The 19,435-nt window shown below is 34.6% G+C and overlaps 1 protein-coding gene across 2 annotated transcripts in view; it reads right to left on the bottom strand.

The window, feature by feature from the left end:
• Positions 1-19,435, bottom strand: part of LOC135216904 (SUMO-activating enzyme subunit 2-like) — a 79,916-nt gene that overhangs the window by 11,440 nt on the left and 49,041 nt on the right. For both annotated transcript variants that reach the window (XM_064252443.1, XM_064252444.1), the window contains exons 5-8: positions 9,982-10,153; positions 7,808-7,922; positions 2,688-2,797; positions 2,393-2,522 (exon numbers count right to left, since the gene is read on the bottom strand). In XM_064252443.1, coding sequence (XP_064108513.1) covers positions 2,393-2,522; positions 2,688-2,797; positions 7,808-7,922; positions 9,982-10,153 — 527 coding nt within the window. The remainder of the gene's footprint in view (positions 1-2,392; positions 2,523-2,687; positions 2,798-7,807; positions 7,923-9,981; positions 10,154-19,435) is intronic.

The raw sequence follows: 19,435 nt of genomic DNA, 5'->3' as shown, positions 1-19,435 counted from the left end.
TTCAAAAATTCACCATAAATCAAAATATTGTGCTAGATACTACCCGTTTGTTGCAAATGAAGGTAATTGATTGAATATTACTAGACTAAGTTTTTTAGCTTGCAATAGCAGTTTTCAACCATTTTGATAGAGTTAAAGTTGACCAAAGGTCGAATTTTTTTCTATTTATCGTGATTTATATGAAAATATTTCAAAACATAAAAGCTACAACCATGAGTTATTTTTTGTTGTATTCTACATAAAATTGCGCACATTTTCCTGTAAAACACTTTATGTAGTGCCTTATAGAAAACGGTGCGAAAATTACAACAAGGTGACTAAGAAATTCTGAGATTTTCAGCTGTGTTACCACGCGGAGGTAAGGAAAAAGTTTTTTTTTCAAAAATTCACCAGAAATTGAAATATTGTGCTAGACACTTTCCGTTTGTTGCAAAATGAAGGTAAATGATTTAATGTTACTAGAATGTAAGAGTTTTGGCTTACAATTGTGTTTTTTTACCATTTCGGTCAAGTCAATGTTGACCGTATGTTTAAATTTTGGCACATCATGATTTATATGAAAATATTTCAAAACTGATAAGAGCTACAACCATGAGTTTTTTTGTTTTTTTTGTATTCTACATGAAATTGCGCACATTTTCATGCATAACACTGTAAGTAATGCCTAATAGAAAACGTTGTGAAAATTACAACAAGGTGACTAAAGAAATTCTGAGATTTTTAGCAGTTACTGAGCGTAGACGTAAGGAATTTTTTTTTTTTTTTTTCCAAAATTCGCCATAAATTGAAATATTGTGCTAGAGACTTCCCGTTTGTTGCAAAATGAAGGTAAATGATTTAATGTTACTAGAATTTAAGAGTTTTAGCTTACAATTGTGTTTTTTTTACCATTTCGGTCAAGTCAAGGTTGACCGAAAGTTGAAATTTTGGTAAATCATGATTTATATGAAAATATTTCAAAACTGATAAAAGCTATAACCGTGAGTTATTTTTTGATGCATTCTACATAAAATTGCACACATTTTCATATATACAACTTTATGTAACGGCTTACATAAAACGGTGCAAACATTACGACAAAGTGACTAAAGAATTTCCGAGATTTTTGCAGATTTACCGCACGCAGACGTAAGGAAAAAGTGTTTTTCAAAAATTCACCATAAATCAAAATATTGCACTAGAGACTTCCAATTTGTTGCAAATGAAGGTAAATGATTGAATATTACTAGAATGTAAGAGTTTTAGCTTACAATTGCATTTTTCTACCATTTTGGTCGAGTCAAAGTTGACCAAAGGTTGAAATTTTGGCACTTATTGTTATTTATATGAAAATATTTCAAAACTGATAAAAGCTACAACCTTGGGTTGTTTTTGTTGTATTTTACATGAAATTGCACACATTTTCATATATAAAACTTTATGTACCAGCTAATATAACACGGTGCAAAAATTACGACAGTGACAAAAGAATTTCTGAGATTTTCGGCCGAGTTACCGCGCAGATGTAAGGAAAGTTTTTTTCAAAAATTCACCATAAATCGAAATATTGTGCTAGACTTCCAATTTGTTGCAAAACGAAGGTAAATGATTAAATATTACTAGAATGCAAGAAGTTTAGCTTACAATTGCGTTTTTCGATCATTTCGATCGAGTAAAATTTGACCGAAGGTTGAAATTTTGGCACTTATCGTGATTTATATGAAAATATTTCAAAACTTACAAAAGCTACAACCATGGATTATTTTTTGTTGTATTTTACATAAAATTGCTCACATTTTCATATATAAAACTCTATGTAACGGCCAATATAAAACGGTGCATAAATTACAACAAAGTGATGAATGAATTTCTGAGATGCGTCGCTGATGCTTTCTAGTGCAAGAAGAAAGCAATTCGCGCATGCGCGCCTGGGTAATGCTTGTAAACAAAACAACAGCGTGATCTGTGAACTCCCAGCATCCCTCAAGGCGTGTGATTTAAAATTTTTTGCAAACTAGGCGTATAACTGTTTTTCCGCGAATATTTAGAAAAACTTTTTGTAGTCGACATACCGTACGTCCACTTAGCACCCAACAGACAATTTTAGTCGATGTATAATACGTCCAGTCGGCGTTTAAGGGTTAATAAGAGAGGGAAGAAAATGTAAGCAGCTCATATACAACTTGACATTGGTGGGAAAACACTGTCACAGTTCTCTTTGGGAGTAGTGAGTTTAAGTTTAACATATTCATTAAAATAAACCCATTTAAAAGTATTAGTAAATTTCCTTAGCATGAAGCATTTTGATGTTTCTCATATTCCATGTAAAAAAAATGGAAAAAGTTAAGTTTCGGCCACAACTACTAACAAAAGTACTGTGTGAAACGGAAAAAAAATTAAGATCAATACTTACACTTGACATCAAATCGAGTTTTTTCAGGAATGCCAAAAATATTAGCTCGTACATTAGCACAAGCAGTTACAAAGTCCATGCTGTCCTTGTCATCTTTGTCCCAAACTAAATCTTCACCTTCTGGTTGACTCTGTCAAAGAGACCAATATTCTTCAGCTATAACAGGGGTTTAGGTTAAAAGTTGCTATGACCAACATTAAATGGTAATGAATTACAAGATTTTTAAACATATGGAACTTGTGTCTCTTGCTTTTAAAAAGTTCTGCTGAAGAGGGAATATCCATTCATGTCTCACCTGCTTTCGTTTATGAAGATTCTCAACAGCTTTTGCAAAAATGTCACGACACTGAGAAATTGTCCATGGTCGCTGGTCTTGGATCAATCCCTCACCATCAACTATAATATCTATAAAAGATACATTTAAGGTCTAATATCAGTAATATGAATAAAGTTAACTAATAGTATCATTACACTAATGAATCATTAAGAGTCCAACCTGTCAGTTTTAGCCATTTTCAATTGATCAGTCTGACCTTTCACTTTATTTATAAAGTGTATACCGTAGCAAAGCAAAGTTTGCTGCTTCAAAATGACATGCCAATAAATACCACAGGTTAGTGCACAAGTTCAAAATGAACAAAGTGATATATAACTTATCAATGCTCTTCTCTGAACAGGTAGGACTTGCAAAGTTGTGAATGAAAAGGGTTTATTCACCTTAACAGGGGTAAAACACTTCTATTGCTAATAAGGACACTTGTGACAGTGAAGCAATGCGAGTAGGTGAATAAACAAAAAAAACAAAAACAAAAAAATTACAAAAATACAAGCCAACTATTTATACTTGGCCCATTTAGTGATCATGAAATGTCCCAGATGCTTTAGTCGCTCAAAAAACAAAACTTCATTCTCCTCTATCAATTTCTTAAGCACATAGCGTTCAATATAGCCACCTCCAAGTATGTCATGCAGTGGCGCAATAACTGGAACTAGCACATACAGTCCCAAGTTTGAAGGCTTGATATCACAAACATAATTTTCCCATTTTATATGTGGGTTTGATTACTTTAATTTCTAAGCAACTGTACACTCGATGAAGACAAATTTACTGTAGTAAACATAAAAAAAATCTAAATACTTGAGATTTATTTTTAAAATAAACACCCCTCCATTATATAGCTTTTACTTCTGCACCAGTGGCAGTTCGACAGTTTGAAAAAAAAAAAAAAAAAAAAAAACGGGGGGGGCGGGGGAGGGGGAGGAGTGGGGAAGAGAAAGAATATAGTACATACTCGGTTTTCTACGAATACCATCCTTCCATCCATCTACTTCCCCATACCCCACCAGGGGACCGATAGGTACAAACTCTTGTAACCAGTCAGTCTACTTCTGTCCACTTTGAATGTGGGGAGGTACAGTGGGGAGGTACAGTGGGGAGGTACAGAGGGCAACTTATAAAATGGATTGGTGTTTAAAAAAAAAAAAAAAATCTTAAATTAAATATTCATGTTTTCAAAATAAACTTTACCTCTCCAATACATAGCCAATTCCTACAATTGAAAAAAGTTGGGAGGTGGAAACCAGCCAACCTTTAAAGGCTAATTAGCAATAAAATATTTAGTACAAAACAAGTGTTTCTTTACCCTGTGAATTCAATCCATCGACAATTACTGATGCCTTAGGAGCGCTATCACTCAGGTACGAGATCCTTATCACAAAAATACCAGAGGTCTCTTTGGAGGGTGACCCCCTACAGCAAAAGGAGGGATAAGGTTACTGTGCCAAAACCTTGCAGAGTCAACGATGGATAATGAACAGGTACCAAAATAAAAAAGGTACTTTCAATATTAAACAATGAGTACCTCCAAGCTTTCCAAAAACCACAACCATCCACTGCACATAACAGGGAGGGTTAACACTCTGCAATAATTGTTATTTAATTTCCACACCATGAATATAGACCTTAACAAATACAAGATTATCATGCCACCAAGTGACTTCAATAACTTATCCAAGGATAAGTTCTTTCCAAATTTAAAAATTGTAGCCACTGCTCACATGTCAAGTGGTTTACCTCCCATTAAGGATAGAAATTAACAAGAGAGTCCTTAACCAAAGACCTAATGACAAGGACATTACATTCCTACTCTTCAGAAACTCTGGCTTCTGAATCACTATACACAGAAACTTTACATCAGGTTATATCCTTTTGTCCAATTCAAACAATTCTTAAAATTGCTTGACCCCAAGATGTCAAGTTCCTCATGCTGAAGTGACTCTAAGCTAGGTAAAGACACTGGTGTAGGTAAGTGCCTAGCCGAAAACCATACGTAGCCCCAAACAAGGCAAAAATAATTGCCTTGTCTTTAGCCAAGCCTACCTTAACCGACAAAGCTTGCAGCGCTCTCACTCTTTAGCTACTGTATAGTTTCCATAGAAACCTGTTTTACAAGGAGCTTGCTCTAAATAATTCAAAGAGTAACAACACAATGAACTAAAGTAACGCATACAGATTCCAAAATAAAGTACGAACCATGGACCTGGGGAACTCCACTTTAACACCTCGAAACACATCTACTGTAGGTGTTTTTATCCAAAGACAAGCCTAATAGATGAAGCCAACATGTCCCTAAAGCCTTAAAGCTACTACCAAGACGTTTTATCATGCTTCAAAAACAACAGAATCCTAACCATGTCATTTATAGAGGTATCAGAGTTGGGAAACCCCCTTAATGTGGGACTTTTACCTTGACCACTGGTGTCAGCAGAATCAATTAGTAGCTTCTCTTTCAGCATTGAAAATGGCACTACTGTGAGAGCCCACCTTGAGCTCACCAGAGCCACAGACCATCCCATGCAGTCATCTGCAGCTTGTGGGATTGTGACAGAACTTTTTATCTGTAGGCTGCTAGTGTCCAGTCCTGAAAAAAAACAGAAACCCTGCCTCCCTTGGTAACCTGGGGTAATCAACACCAAGAGACGACATATAAAAGTTGCCCTAATACACTGATGACTTCCTGAAACATAGCATATCTCTGGCATGGTAGTCAACACTACACAATAAAAAGGTACATTTTAAAAATTTACAAGTGTAAGAGGCCTACATAATTTTGGAAAAAGGTATGACAACAAAATGTTATGCCAAGATTCATGTGGGTAAGATGTATTGAGAGGTTATTACAATTGACTAGATTAAGGGGTCTTGCAGTGTCCAGTCTCGAAAACACATCAAACTCTCAAAGATCAAGATGGTTTGACCATTTAACGAGGAGACAAAGAATAAGTCAGTAAGAATAAGCAGCTGGACATAAACCCTTAGGAAGGCACATAAAACCCCTGAGAATGAAAAAATAAATATCTAAATCACAAATACGACTTGATGCTTGATTACAATGAAGATGACTCTTTCAGATAGGATGTTTTAGTAAACTGACCTTTCAGTTATGACGACTATGCAATCAAAATTATCTTTTTATGATTATAATGATGATTTAGTTAATAAGTGTTCTTTTTGCATTTGAAAAATTAAATTTTTGTACAGTACTCTAAGATACTCATATTCATCATTCATTTAAGGAATAGAAGATGAGTGTATCCAACCAATATAAAATGGCCATTAACATAAATACGAAAATGCACTACTGAACACCAGAACACTTATATAGCACACTATTACACAATTACATTGAAACAAGAATATTAACTAATATGAATTGAGCAGGCACATCAATAACCCCTTTTTTGGCTTGTAAAAACCCAATATCACCACCAAAGATTATAACCACCAAAAAAATTCACCACCAAAGATTAATGCCACCCACCTATCACCATATTAATAATAATACCACCCAGGCAATAAAAATATTCCCCTCCATTTCACTAATAACCACATATCACCATATTCCCTTCTATTTCACCAATAACCACGTAGAATAAAAAGTATCCAACAAAATCGTTATATCTCCAAGCAGGGTAATAAAAAAAAAAAAAAAAAAAACTCGGTCCCAAAAAATGCACTCAAAGCATCTAGCTGATACACTCGAAAATATTGCCACATATCTTCCCTCACAAAGGTTTCCATTTGCACCAAAAATGGCTGCAAAAATAACTGAACTAAACATAGCTCTTGCAACCATAGGCCTAAAGTCTGGAGCATCTCCAACAAAATAAAATATCAAATGGCCAAAACATTATATCTCCAATTCTCCAGTAAAATAACCTCGAAAAGCCTCTCTAAGGAGCTCAATGTTATAGTCAAAAATAATAAAAACTCGGTTTAGCACAACTGCTGAAAAAGGCAAAAACTTGGCAAATAAAATTCCCCAGGAAATTCAAGAAAAAATCAGTGTGCCATAACTCATTACAATAAAACCACAAATCCGAAGTGTCTAAGCAAAGACTTCCCCATATTCACCTCGGCACAGGCCACCAGAAACTTAATTAAGTTTCCTATCTCTGGTAAATTTGCCACAAACACAACAAGGGTATTGTGCAAGAGGCCAACAATTTCCAGAACACAAATATCCAGAACAAAATATATATAAAGTGCCATTATGTACACATTCAAAAAATGCAAAAATTCTCCCTTAAATCTCTCTGCAACATCAAATGGCTGAAATTATAAACACATTCCCAAACAATGATTCCAAGTCACGAACTGAGATATTAAAAATCCACACAAACTGTTCTGAGAGAAAAAAAAATTAATTCAAATTCGCCCATGATAAAAAAAGAAAACTTACGTTAGTGATGGCTAACGTCCAAAAAGGGGAAAAGAAAAGTCAGTGGCACTGCTGACTGTTCCTGTGATGCCTGTAACATCTGTGACTCGCATAGACTTCAAGCAATTATCTGCTGAACCCATAAAAAAAAAGGAAAACTCTAGGTCTATCACAGAAAACCGAAGAAACACACCGGGCAAAAGAAGACTGGCAGGTTTCCTCAACATGACTATTACCAGTCTTTGAAAAGGGCATAGGGAAACATAGGGAAACCATAGAAAGTGACTATGTGGATGTTGTGGGGTGAACTGAACTTCATAAAATGTACCAAATGTGACATTACGAAATATACCTAGAGTGAATACTACATGGAGAAAAGATGGAATGGAGAAGTCCTCTCTTGCAGCAGGATTTGAAATGTCACTATAAACAACTGCATTTGCAACCTGGATGATAAAAAATGGTGTGCTAGACTACTGGAAAATGAAAATAGCCCACAAAAAGAAAGCAAAGCATATGAAATCACAATAAAGAAGTAAAGATGAAGAACTAGATCAGATGAAGGTATATGCAGTAAGGAGTAAATAAAATTCATTGGACATCTAATCCAATGAAGGAAGATACTGACATAAAAATGTTAATGATGATGATAACTTCATAACTTCTAATATCTCCACAACAAATAGAACCTTACCTGAATCAGGTATTTTATCCCACTGCAAAGGTGTTGGCTTCCTTCTTTTCTCCCACAACTTGTCCATTGACAGGAGGTATTGTATGTCATCATTAAAAAGTTTTCCAAATAATTTCTGCAATAAAAAAAATATTCAAAATGAGAAAATTTTTTAAAATAAATACCAAAAAATGTTCTCAACAGATTAGCCCCTTGGTGTCCTTTCCAGGATTATTTGATGACCCAAGCAACTAAATACCATACAAAGGTGTGTAAGATACATTTGGATGATGAGAAAAGTTATGACTTCCCTTGTAAGAAGGGAAAGGCAGCTGTAACATCATCAATAATAACTGCTTGTTACATTTTGAGTTACTGTATGCAAAGGTTTACCAGAAAGACAGCAATAATATCAAAAGACAAGCCTTATAGAAGGCTGGCAAAATAACAATGAAAATAATAAATTATAAAGTTGAACAAGATGGCATACAAATAGCTACAAATATACATAAGTATATATAATAAAGGAACAATTGCACACAAGAACCTCTGACTGGTAGAAAATGATAGTAAAACTGGTCGTCACTTAATATGGATGGGAAAAATGGCAGTCTTTTTTCTTTTATTACTGCATATTCATGCCCAAAACCTAGGCAATTCAGCTATGGTATTTCTATTTCTTATTTCTGATGTAAAGCACTGAAAATTATGTAATTTTGAAATGTGTGGTCTTTCATTATGAGTCATTACCTGTCATTTTATGAATCATTACCTATCATCTTGCCAACCAACATATACTGGTAATCAAACAACTGTAGACGAGTATCTAACATTACCAACTTGTAAACCTGGAGAAGTATTAGGCAAAAAAGTTATTAAAATACTGTTAGTCAGTGAAGAATAGGTAAAATATGGCAAATTTTTTTAAGTAATTTGTATTTTTCCTAACATACAAACCTGAAATTTTAAAATAAGGAAATACCCTCAGCAAAGTTGCAAACAGGCCATTCAATTCTCAACAAGGTTGAGAATTGCATAAGGTCCCACCCTTCCATCCAACAATTCATTCACTTACCTTCTCTCCCAGATATCAGAATGAAGGGTGGCTTGAGGTGGGCAGTAAATGTAAAGACCTTAGCTTTGTATTTTACGAAAAATACAATTTAATCAAATTACTATAAAATTTGCCATTTGTTCCTACATGAATACAAAGCCTCGGTCCTTACACACGGATGACTTAGTTATTGGTGGGAGGATACTGAGTAAGCTTCTAAACTGACTGGTGGTCCACCTTACCTGAGCCTCTCTTCCTAATCGTGTAGAGCAAAGAAAGGAGTCCCATGCCTCTGATCTGATGAACATATGATTGTTCAACTGCCAGACTTCTGGGCCTTTCAAATTAATGGGTTTGAAAAGCATCGCTAATTTGAAAAAGGTCTGGATGAACTTTTAATGTCGAAGACAATAAAGCTAAAGATAACCAACAGGTTTGTTTATTTTCAAACACTCCCTCCCTCCCCTTGGTATATAGTACGATACGCTACTACAATACTAAAATATATTAGATAATAGAAAGGGTGCTTGGAAATCTAACTTGGCTGCATCTACACCCATTTCAGCGCATGTTGAGTCACCAACCAATCTTCTATCCACGGGGAGAGGAGGAAAATAAAAGAGAGGGAGGAGGCCAGTCACACACACTCACTCTGTCACAACTGTATACCAAGCCTTTTTATGTAGCAAATAAATTCTCAACATTAACTCAAGGTCCGTAGTACTGTCAAACAATGACAACCGAATTGCCAAGGCAGTACTTTCTAGCGAAACACTGATTGCCGTTAATACAAGGGCCTGAACCAGATAAAAAATTTTGAAAACACTTGCTACTAATGAAATTAATTTACAATTGAGACATACATACATGAAAAAAACAGTAAAATATTTCTTGAAAAACGAAGAAAGAAATATGGCTAAAAATCAGGTATGATTGTCAAAGAAAAGGCTTCCTGACACAAAGGTTAAGACATACAAACAGTGAGGGGTCTTCCCTGCATGAACAGGTCCTGCATCCTCCCCTGCCAATCAGCTACCTTATTGTTATTTTCAAATGGAGTGTATCATATGTGCTAAGACTTAAGGAATACAAGAGAATTATTAAATAAGACCTGTACAGAATAGTCTGTGATAATACTCACCTTTGGGTCATACTTTTGAGATTCAGCCCAGCCTCTAGTTGAAACTCTACTAACATTGCCTTTATCATTGGCTTCTGATTCCATGGCTGACTGTCCTGCATCACCAACTTGCTCAGGATCAGCCGCATCTGGAGATACATCTTCATCTGGATCAGCTTCACCAAATAGCTGGCTGAAAAGAAGAATAACATTTAAACCTCCTCTCATCCATAATATTCAGAAATCTAGTACTTCTTCATATGGATGAAGTCTACAATCAAGTTTTTTAAATAATGGCAATTTTCTCAATGTCTGATAGCAAATTATTATAATAGAGACAATAAATGCCTATTTCAATCCAAATAAGGACTTAAAATTTAGAGGACATCATAAATCAACAGTATAAGATGTAAAAAATTTGTGCACATGAAGCTTCAACCTAAGAATCAACTGAGGGATGAATGGTACCCAGTGACCTTAATGATGAATAATTTTTTCACTGAATAAAACAATATGGTCACCACAGATCATCCCAAAAAGATATTATTTCTAGATGCAGAAACCTATTAACCCTTAAACGCCGAGCCAGTATTTCCGAAAGTGTCTCCCGTAAGCCAGCGGCATTCGAGAGTGAGCGCCGAAGCGGAAAGTTTTTTTTTTTTTTATATAATATATATATTATATATATATATATATATATATATATATATATATATATATATATATATATATATATATATCACCGCACGCATAATTTTCAAGATTAAGAGTTCAATTTTGGCTCTTTTTTTTGTCATTGCCTGAAGTTTAGTATGGAACCATCAGAAATGAAAAAAATATATATAAATATTGGAATATATGACAGCGTGAAAAAAAATTTCATATATAATTGTATATACAAATTGTGCTGTGAGCAAAACAGTTAAAGCAAATGAGTTAATTATTTTTTTGTTGTATTGTACACTAAATTGTAATGATTTCGGTATATAACAAATTGTAAAACAAATCAAAGCAACACAGAGAAAATATTAGCACAATATGATCCATGTATTCGTAACGCGCAGACGTAAAAAATTGTTTCCAAAACTTCACCTTAAATCGAAATATTGTCCTAGACTTCCAGTTTGTTGCAAAATAAAGATAATTAATTGAATATTACAAAAATGTAAGTATTGTAGCTTACAATTGCAGTTTTTTACCATTTCAGTCGAGTTAAAGTTGACCGAAGGTAGAATTTCTCTATCATTATTTATATGAAAATATTTCAAAACTGATAAAAGCTACAACCATGGGTTGTTTTAGTTGTATTTTACATAAAATTGCGCACATTTTCATATATAAAACTTTATGTAACGGCTAGTATAAAATGGTGCAAACATTACGACAATTGTACGAAAAAATTCCTGATTTTTTCGGAAGTGTTACTGCGCGGACGTAAGGAAAAAGTTTTTTTTCATAAATTAGCCATATATCGAAATATTGTGATAGAGACTTCCAATTTGTTGCAAAACCAAGTTAAATAGTAATTGAATATTACTAGAATGTAATAGTTTTAGCTTACAATTGCGTTTTTCTACCATTTTGGTCGAGTCAAAGTTGACCGAAGGTTGAAATTTTGGCACACCGTTATTTATATGAAAATATTTCAAAACTGATAAAGCTACAACCATGGGTTGTTTTTAGTTGTATTCTACATGAAATTGCGCACATTTTCAAATACAGGCGGTCCCCGGGTTACGACGGGTCCGGCTTACGACGTTCCGAGGTTACGACGCTTTTTCTTAAATATTCATTGAAAAATCCGCCCTGGGTTACGACGCTTGTTCCGAGGTTACGACGCTGACGCTTCCGACGCTCCGAGTTAACGACACTTTTAAAAACGCAAACTATGATAAGAATCCTTTATAGTTTAGCACAGTTTCTCTCTCTCTCTCTCTCTCTCTCTCTCTCTCTCTCTCTCTCTCTCTCTCTCTCTCTCTCTCTCTCTCTTTGTATTTTCCGACGCAAATAATCACTAATTAGAGTATTTTGATGTTTATTTTCATGACTAAATACATTTCTTATAATACAAAAATGATTTACTATTTTCAAATATTAATTTTGGATTAATACTCTATTAGTAAGTTAATAAGTTGAAAATGATATCACATAATAAAAAATAATAATTCTCTCTCTCTCTCTCTCTCTCTCTCTCTCTCTCTCTCTCTCTCTCTCTCTCTCTCTCTCTCTCTCTCTCTCTCTCTACTACAAAGATGTATGTTTTTTGTATAAACAAATGATTTACTATTTTCAAATATTAATATTAATTTATACAGCAATAATATCAATTCATTAAAGAAAATACCATAGTGAATTAGTAAGATTTTAGCTTATATTTTAAAAATTATGGAAGAATGAAGGTGATCCCAGTCTTCTTTCAGTAACCTTTTCTCGAGATCCAGGTACTAAAACTGTCAGATATATCAAGTTCTGTGACAGCCAGGAGGGGGGGGAAGAGCTGCAGTGTTGCAATCTAGTGTTCATGAAATTTTTTCCCCTTCCCCCCCCCTTCCCCCCTCCCCCCCCCCCCCTCTCTCTCTCTCTCTCTCGTCTCCTCTCTCTCTCTCTCTCTCTCTCTCTCTCTCTCTCATTTACTGAGACTAGAGATTTTTTATGTACTTGTACTATTTGTTTGAATACTTTCAAATAATAATACGTAATAATAATAATAATAATAATAATAATAATAATAATAATAATAATAATAATAACTGTAATTACAAAATTCATATGTAATAGTATTTTAAAGAAATACAATACGTACTAATCTATTCATGTCACTTTTAATTAAGGTTTAATCTCTCTCTCTCTCGCTCTCTCTCTCTCTCTCTCTCTCTCTCTCTCTCTCTCTCGCTATCTCTCTCTCTCTCTCCTCTCTCTTGCTTGGTGAGACGTACCCGCGAACTGAAGTCAGATTAATCAACAGATATCACAAGTTTAACATACGACTAGAATTTGAGAAATATCTAGAAGTGTTCGTGAACTATCGGTGATAAGATTAGTGTGAAAATAGTAGGATAAAGCGTCTTCTAAGTTAGTTTATCCAAGCGGTAATACGATAAATCAGAACAGAAAAGATGGCCAGTAAGTTCCAACTGCGGGAAGAGGGGGGCGTAATTTGGCGTGTTTAGCAGATTCGCAATACGATGAGGTAGCAGGAAGGGAACTGGCATTTCTCATCTATGAAATCAGCAACAGTCCTAACCAAAAGATACAAAAGCATTCATAGATATATTAGAAGGATATAATCCTTCAAACTGGAACAAATCTAATGAAAAACATCTTGAAAATAATTGAAGAAGTTCCAAATCAAAATCCAAGTGGTCAAGAGACTCATAAAGAAAATATACATAAACCAACATATTCCGACAAAGAAATGAATAAGGTGAATCTTGTGAATATCCTAATTGATGCATTAGGAAAAAGAATGCCAAAAGCATGCAAACTGTGTAAGGTTTGGTATAGCATAGTCAATCCACAAAACCTAATCAGAAAATGTGCTGCATGCAACATTCCGACCCATCCACAGTGTGCTGAGGTAATACAAGATTTGAGAAAAGATACAAGAATTTTTTGTTCAACATGTCTATCATGGATAGACAATGTTATTAAATCAAGATTGAATGTACAAATAGTTGAGGATGAAGAAGAAGAGGAAGAGGAAGAAGAAGAAGAAAAAGAAGAAGAGGAAAACGGAAGAGAAGTAAACAAAAATGAAATGACAGAAAAAATAAGGAAAACAAAGACAAGATAAAAGTATGGATGCAGAGATACTCATTGATACTACATATGAGGCAATAAAGCAGCATACCTACGAAGAAAATAAATTACGATATGACAACAGAAAAGCAAATCCGAAGAGGCTCTACCCAGATCTATACAATGACGGGAAAGAGGAAAAAATAGACAAGAAAGACAAAATCTGCAACCTTTTGAAAAGAGGGAATTGCAGATTGGAGAAAGATGTTACTACAAACATCCTAAGATATGTCAAAACTATGAAATATATGGTAAATGTGCCACTTAGATGGATATGGGATGATTGCAGAGATCTGCATAACCAAAAATATGTAAAAACCTAAAAGAAGGAAAAGGATGTAAGTTCGACAAAAAATGCAAATATAGCACCCTGTAGCCATGAATCATAATCAAATAAATAACCAACCAAGTAATAAAATCCAAAATAAGAAAGAAACAAATAAAGAGAGAAATCAAGAATATCAGGTAAAAGAGAAAAGCAAACCACCAAGAGATATGCAGAGGTGTCAGCAAAAAAATTTCAAAGCATCAGCTCCGAAATTATACTCAAGAGATAAATAACTGTATTTATTATGCAAGAGGATATGCAGAAACGGAGAAAATTGCAGATTCAGACACAAAATGAATAATTATGATGAAGGAAGATCAAATATTATGGAAAAGTTGGATTTTTTAATGTCAGAATTTCTGGAAATGAAAAAAAGAAACAACATACCAGAACAGGAAAGAGACATGGGAAAATCCTTATTACTACCAGTATTAAATGAAGGAGAAAACACGCAAACCATCATAGTGATGAATGCGCAGGGTTTAGTTACGAGTAACTCAAAAAGAAAAATAGAGTACAGGCGGTCCCCGGGTTACGACGGTTCCGGCTTACGACGTTCCGAGGTTACGACGCTTTTTCTTAAATATTCAATGGAAAAATCCGTCCTGGGTTACGACGCTTGTTCCGAGGTTACGACGCTGACGCTTCCGACACTCCGAGTTAACGACGCTTTTAAAAACGCATACTATGATAAAAATCCTTTATAGTTTAGCACAGTATATTAATAAAAATAAGTTTCTGGTAGATTACAACAAAAATTTGAGATTATGATGATTTTCGACACTTTTTATGTTGTATTTTTCTATGTTTTTTAGTGACGCCTCATATGCGGAACTAGTTTCCGAGCGAATGAATACATACTAGTTTACATATAACAGTCCAAAAGCGCAAATAATGAAAAAATCATTGCTTGTTTCCAGTATAATAACAAAACGAAGTTTCTGGTTATTGATTACAACGCAAATTCCAAGTATCCAAGAGAGACATTATCCAGTAATTTGATCAGAGAGAGAGAGAGAGAGAGAGAGAGAGAGAGGAGAGAGAGGCGTTCTTCCGACGCTCCGAGTTAAGGACAGAGTAGTGTTCGTTTCGTTTAACGGCCTCTGACTCATGCCAGTAAATGTTTTGTTGATACTAATAATATAAGCCTATTTAAAGATACGTTTAACTTTAATTAGTCTATATGATACGTAAATAGTAATCAACTGTTCTTGTAGCCCTCAATATTTGGCAAAATCGAAGTATCCAAAGAGAGACATTATCCAGTACGTAATTTGATCAGAGAGAGAGAGAGAGAGAGAGAGAGATGAGAGAGAGAGAGAGAGAGAGAGAGAGAGAGAGAGAGAGAGAGAGAGAGAGAGAGAGAGAGAGAGCGCTTTGGCAACAATGGTCTCGGGGGTTTTTATAGCTTCCTTCTGCTTGATGATCGTGGATATTGTAGAAGGATTTCGACCATACTCGTTTGACAAATCGACGATACGAACGCCACGTTCATGCTTTGCTATAATTTCATGTTTTGCTTCCATCGAAATCATTTTCTTTTGGGTTTTTTTCTTATCACCTGCTTTGTCTTTAGCTTGAGACCCAATGGTTAATAATAAAATAGACAAAATAACACGAAAAAATAGGCGCAAATACAACGAACTAAAACAACGACGTGTTAACATGCAGCACCAACAAACAACAGACTGAACGCCATTTATCGGTCGCCTATACAAAAACTAAACAACTCATCGCAAAATCTATCTCAAATATTTCGTTTGTATATCAAAGCTTGTATTTTCGCAAATTTCTGTTATATCTCAAAACATTCGTATATTAGGGCAATCGTATGTCAAGTTTCCAATGTAATTGATCAGAGAGAGAGAGAGAGAGAGAGAGAGAGGAGAGAGAGAGAGAGAGAGAGAGAGAGAGAGAGAGAGAGAGAGACGCTTTGGCAACAATGGTCTCGGGGATTGACGTAACGTTTATTTTCTGAACAGATAGGACAGAGAAGTGTTCGTTTCATTAAACGGCCTCTGACTCATGGCAGGAAATGTTTTGTTGATACTAATATATAAGCCTATTTAAAGATACATTTACTTTAATTAGTCTATATGATAAGTAAATAGTAATCAGCTGTTCTTGTAGCCCTCAAGATTTTGCAAAATCACTCCAGGTTGTACATAAAACTTCAAGAATGTAGTGTCACCAGAGGATTACAATAGTTTTTACCTTCAAGAACCAGCATTCTTTTATGAAAATAACTCCAGGTTGTACATAAAACTACAGGAAACAACAGTAGTGTAACCAAGGATTACAAGTAAGGTTTTTATAACTTTTTATTAGTTTTAAGACATATTTCCAAGCGTCGTTCCGGCTTACGACGATTTTCGGCTTACGACGCGTCTCAAGAACGGAACCCCCGTCGTAACCCGGGGACTGCCTGTACTTAGAAGAACTAACCCAAAATGAAAAGAAAATAGATATAATGAATATAAGTGAAACCTGGTATTCCCAAGAGACTGGGAATGATGATCAAATAAAAGGGTTCCAAACTTATAGATCAGATAGAAAAAATAGGAATCAAGGGGGAACCGCAATATATGGGAAAGACAAAAAACAAGGAAAAATATATGAGAAATATAGTAACTCAGAATGTGAACTAATAGCGGTAGAATTTGAATCTGAAAAATTGATGAACATAGTAATATATAGACCTCTAATACTAAAGAGTTTGACTTAATAATTGAAAAATTTGGGATGATATATGTAGAAATCACAAGGACTGGACTATTCTCCTATCTGGTGACTTCAACTTTCCTTTCGTAGAATGGAAGAACGAATAGGAGATTGTGTACTTATACATATAAAAAAAGAGAGTAATAGTAGTGCAGAAGATAAGAGGCAATTTGAAAAGCTATTAGATATGCTACTAGAATACAAACATTCAACAAATAAATCACCTGCCAACAAGAAAGGAAAATACTTTAAGACCTAGTATTTGTGAACGAGATGAATTATGTTAAAGAAATAATAGTTTATAATGCGAATATTTCAGACCATAATGTCATAGAATTAACAGTCATTCCAAAGCAAGTGAAAATAGAGATAAGCAAGAAATGAAAAAAGTGGGAAGGATATGGAAAATACAACTTCTACAGTAAAAATATAAAATGGTCAGAAATTAATGAAGAATTAAACAAAGATTGGGATAAACATTTTCGTAAGTGATGACATAAGGGTAAATACGGAGATATTATATAAAATATTGGAGAAAATAGTGGAAAAATATATCCGAAGAAGAAAAGTAAACATCATTCATGCATACCAAGAGACAGAAGGATCTTGTTCCAGAAAATCAGAAAGTGGAAAAAAGGTCTTGCAAAAGAAAAAAATGCATGGAAAGTTATAGAACTAAAAAGTAAGATAGAAAAGGACAGAACAAAAGAGTTATACAATCAAAAGAAAATGAAAAACGGGACTTGGAAGAAAAACCCTATTAAATATCAAGCAAAACCCCAAACTATTATATCATATGCGAAGAAGATGAATAAAAGAAGAATAGAAATAGGCCCGGCTGAGAATTGAAGGGAGATTAACGAATGAAAAAAAAAGGAAATTGCAACATACTGGCAGAACGATATAGAGAATTCACCCCTAGAATAGATAATGAAGATAATGATATAGAAGTAAGGGATGAAAATAGTGAATATTTAGCTGACATAGATATTAATGAAGCTGATATTGTGCAGGCTATTAATGAAATTAAAAATGGAGCTGCTGCAGGGCCTGATGGAATTCCTGCTATTTTGTTAAAGAAAGTAGTTCATTCTATCGCAAAGCCACTTGCAATATTATTAAGACAAAGTGTAGATACAGGCAAGATTTATGATGAGCACAAAATTAGCATTATATTACCCCTACTTTCAAAAAAGTGGATCAAGACTAGAGGCAAGTAATTATTAGGCTGTGAGTCTAACATCACATATTATGAAAGTGTATGAAAGGTTAATGAAGAAAAATATTATGAAACATTTAATAAAAAATAATTTGTTTAATAAAGGACAACATGGTTTCGTACCCGGAAAAAGTACACAAAACCCAACTGTTAGTCCACCGTGAGAACATATTCAAAAATATGAAAAGCGGAAATGAAACAGATTGTGGTTTATTTAGACTTTGCAAAAGCTTTTGATAAAGTAGACCATAATATATTAGCGAAGAAAATTAGAAAACACAATATCGTGGATAAAAGTAGGAGATGGTTAAAAGAATTTTTACACAACAGAAAACAGATAGTTATTGCAAACGACGAGAAATCGTTATGAAGTCAAGGAAATATCCGGTGTGCCGCAAGGTACGGTGGTTAGCTGCAATACTGTTTGTTATTATGATTGAAGACATAGACAATAATGTGAAGGATTCGGTAGTGAGTAGTTTCGCAGATGACACAAGAATAAGTAGAGAAATTACTTGTGATGAAGATAGGAACGCTCTACAAAGAGACCTTAACAAAGTTATGATTGGGCAGAGGTAAATAGGATGGTATTTAACTCTGATAAATTTGAATCAATAAATTATGGAGGGCAGAGAAAGAAAGCTATATGCATATAAGGGACCTAATAATGAGGACCATCACAAATAAGGAAGCAGTTAAAGACCTTGGTGTGATGATGAATAGGAACATGTTATGCAATGATCAAATAGCAACTCTGTTGGCAAAATGTAAAGCAAAAATGGGAATGTTGTTACGGCACTTCAAAACAAGAAAAAGCTGAACACATGATTATGCTTTATAAAACATATGTTCGTAGTCCACTTGAATATTGCAATATGATATGGGTACCCACACTATCAAAAGGATATTGCACAAATAGAGAGTGTACAAAGGTCCTTTACAGCTAGAATAGAGAAGTTAAGGACCTAGACTACTGGGAAAGACTACAATTCTTAAAATTATATAGTCTAGAAAGGAGAAGAGAACGATACATGATAATTCAGCATGGAAAACAGATAGAAGGAATAGCAGAAAATATCAATGGAACTAAAAATATCAGAAAGAGCAAGCAGAGGTAGATAATAGTGCCAAAACTATACCAGGAAAAATAAGGAAAGCACACAGGACATTAATCCACTACGCACCAGCATCGATAATGCAGCGTCTATTCAATGCGTTGCCAGCTCATCTGAGGAATATATCAGGAGTGAGCGTAGATGTGTTTAAGAATAAGCTCGACAAATATCTAAAACTGCATCCCAGACCATCCAAGATTGGAAGATGCAAAAATATACCGGAAGAGTACTAGCAACTCTCTGGTAGACATTAGAGGTGCCTCACATGAGGGACTGGGGCAACCCGAACAAGAT

This window comes from Macrobrachium nipponense, chromosome 6, assembly GCF_015104395.2.
Source record: "Macrobrachium nipponense isolate FS-2020 chromosome 6, ASM1510439v2, whole genome shotgun sequence".
In the NCBI taxonomy this organism is placed as follows: domain Eukaryota; kingdom Metazoa; phylum Arthropoda; class Malacostraca; order Decapoda; family Palaemonidae; genus Macrobrachium; species Macrobrachium nipponense.
Note: the sequence above shows the minus strand (reverse complement) of the source record. Positions and strands in the feature narration are given on the sequence as shown.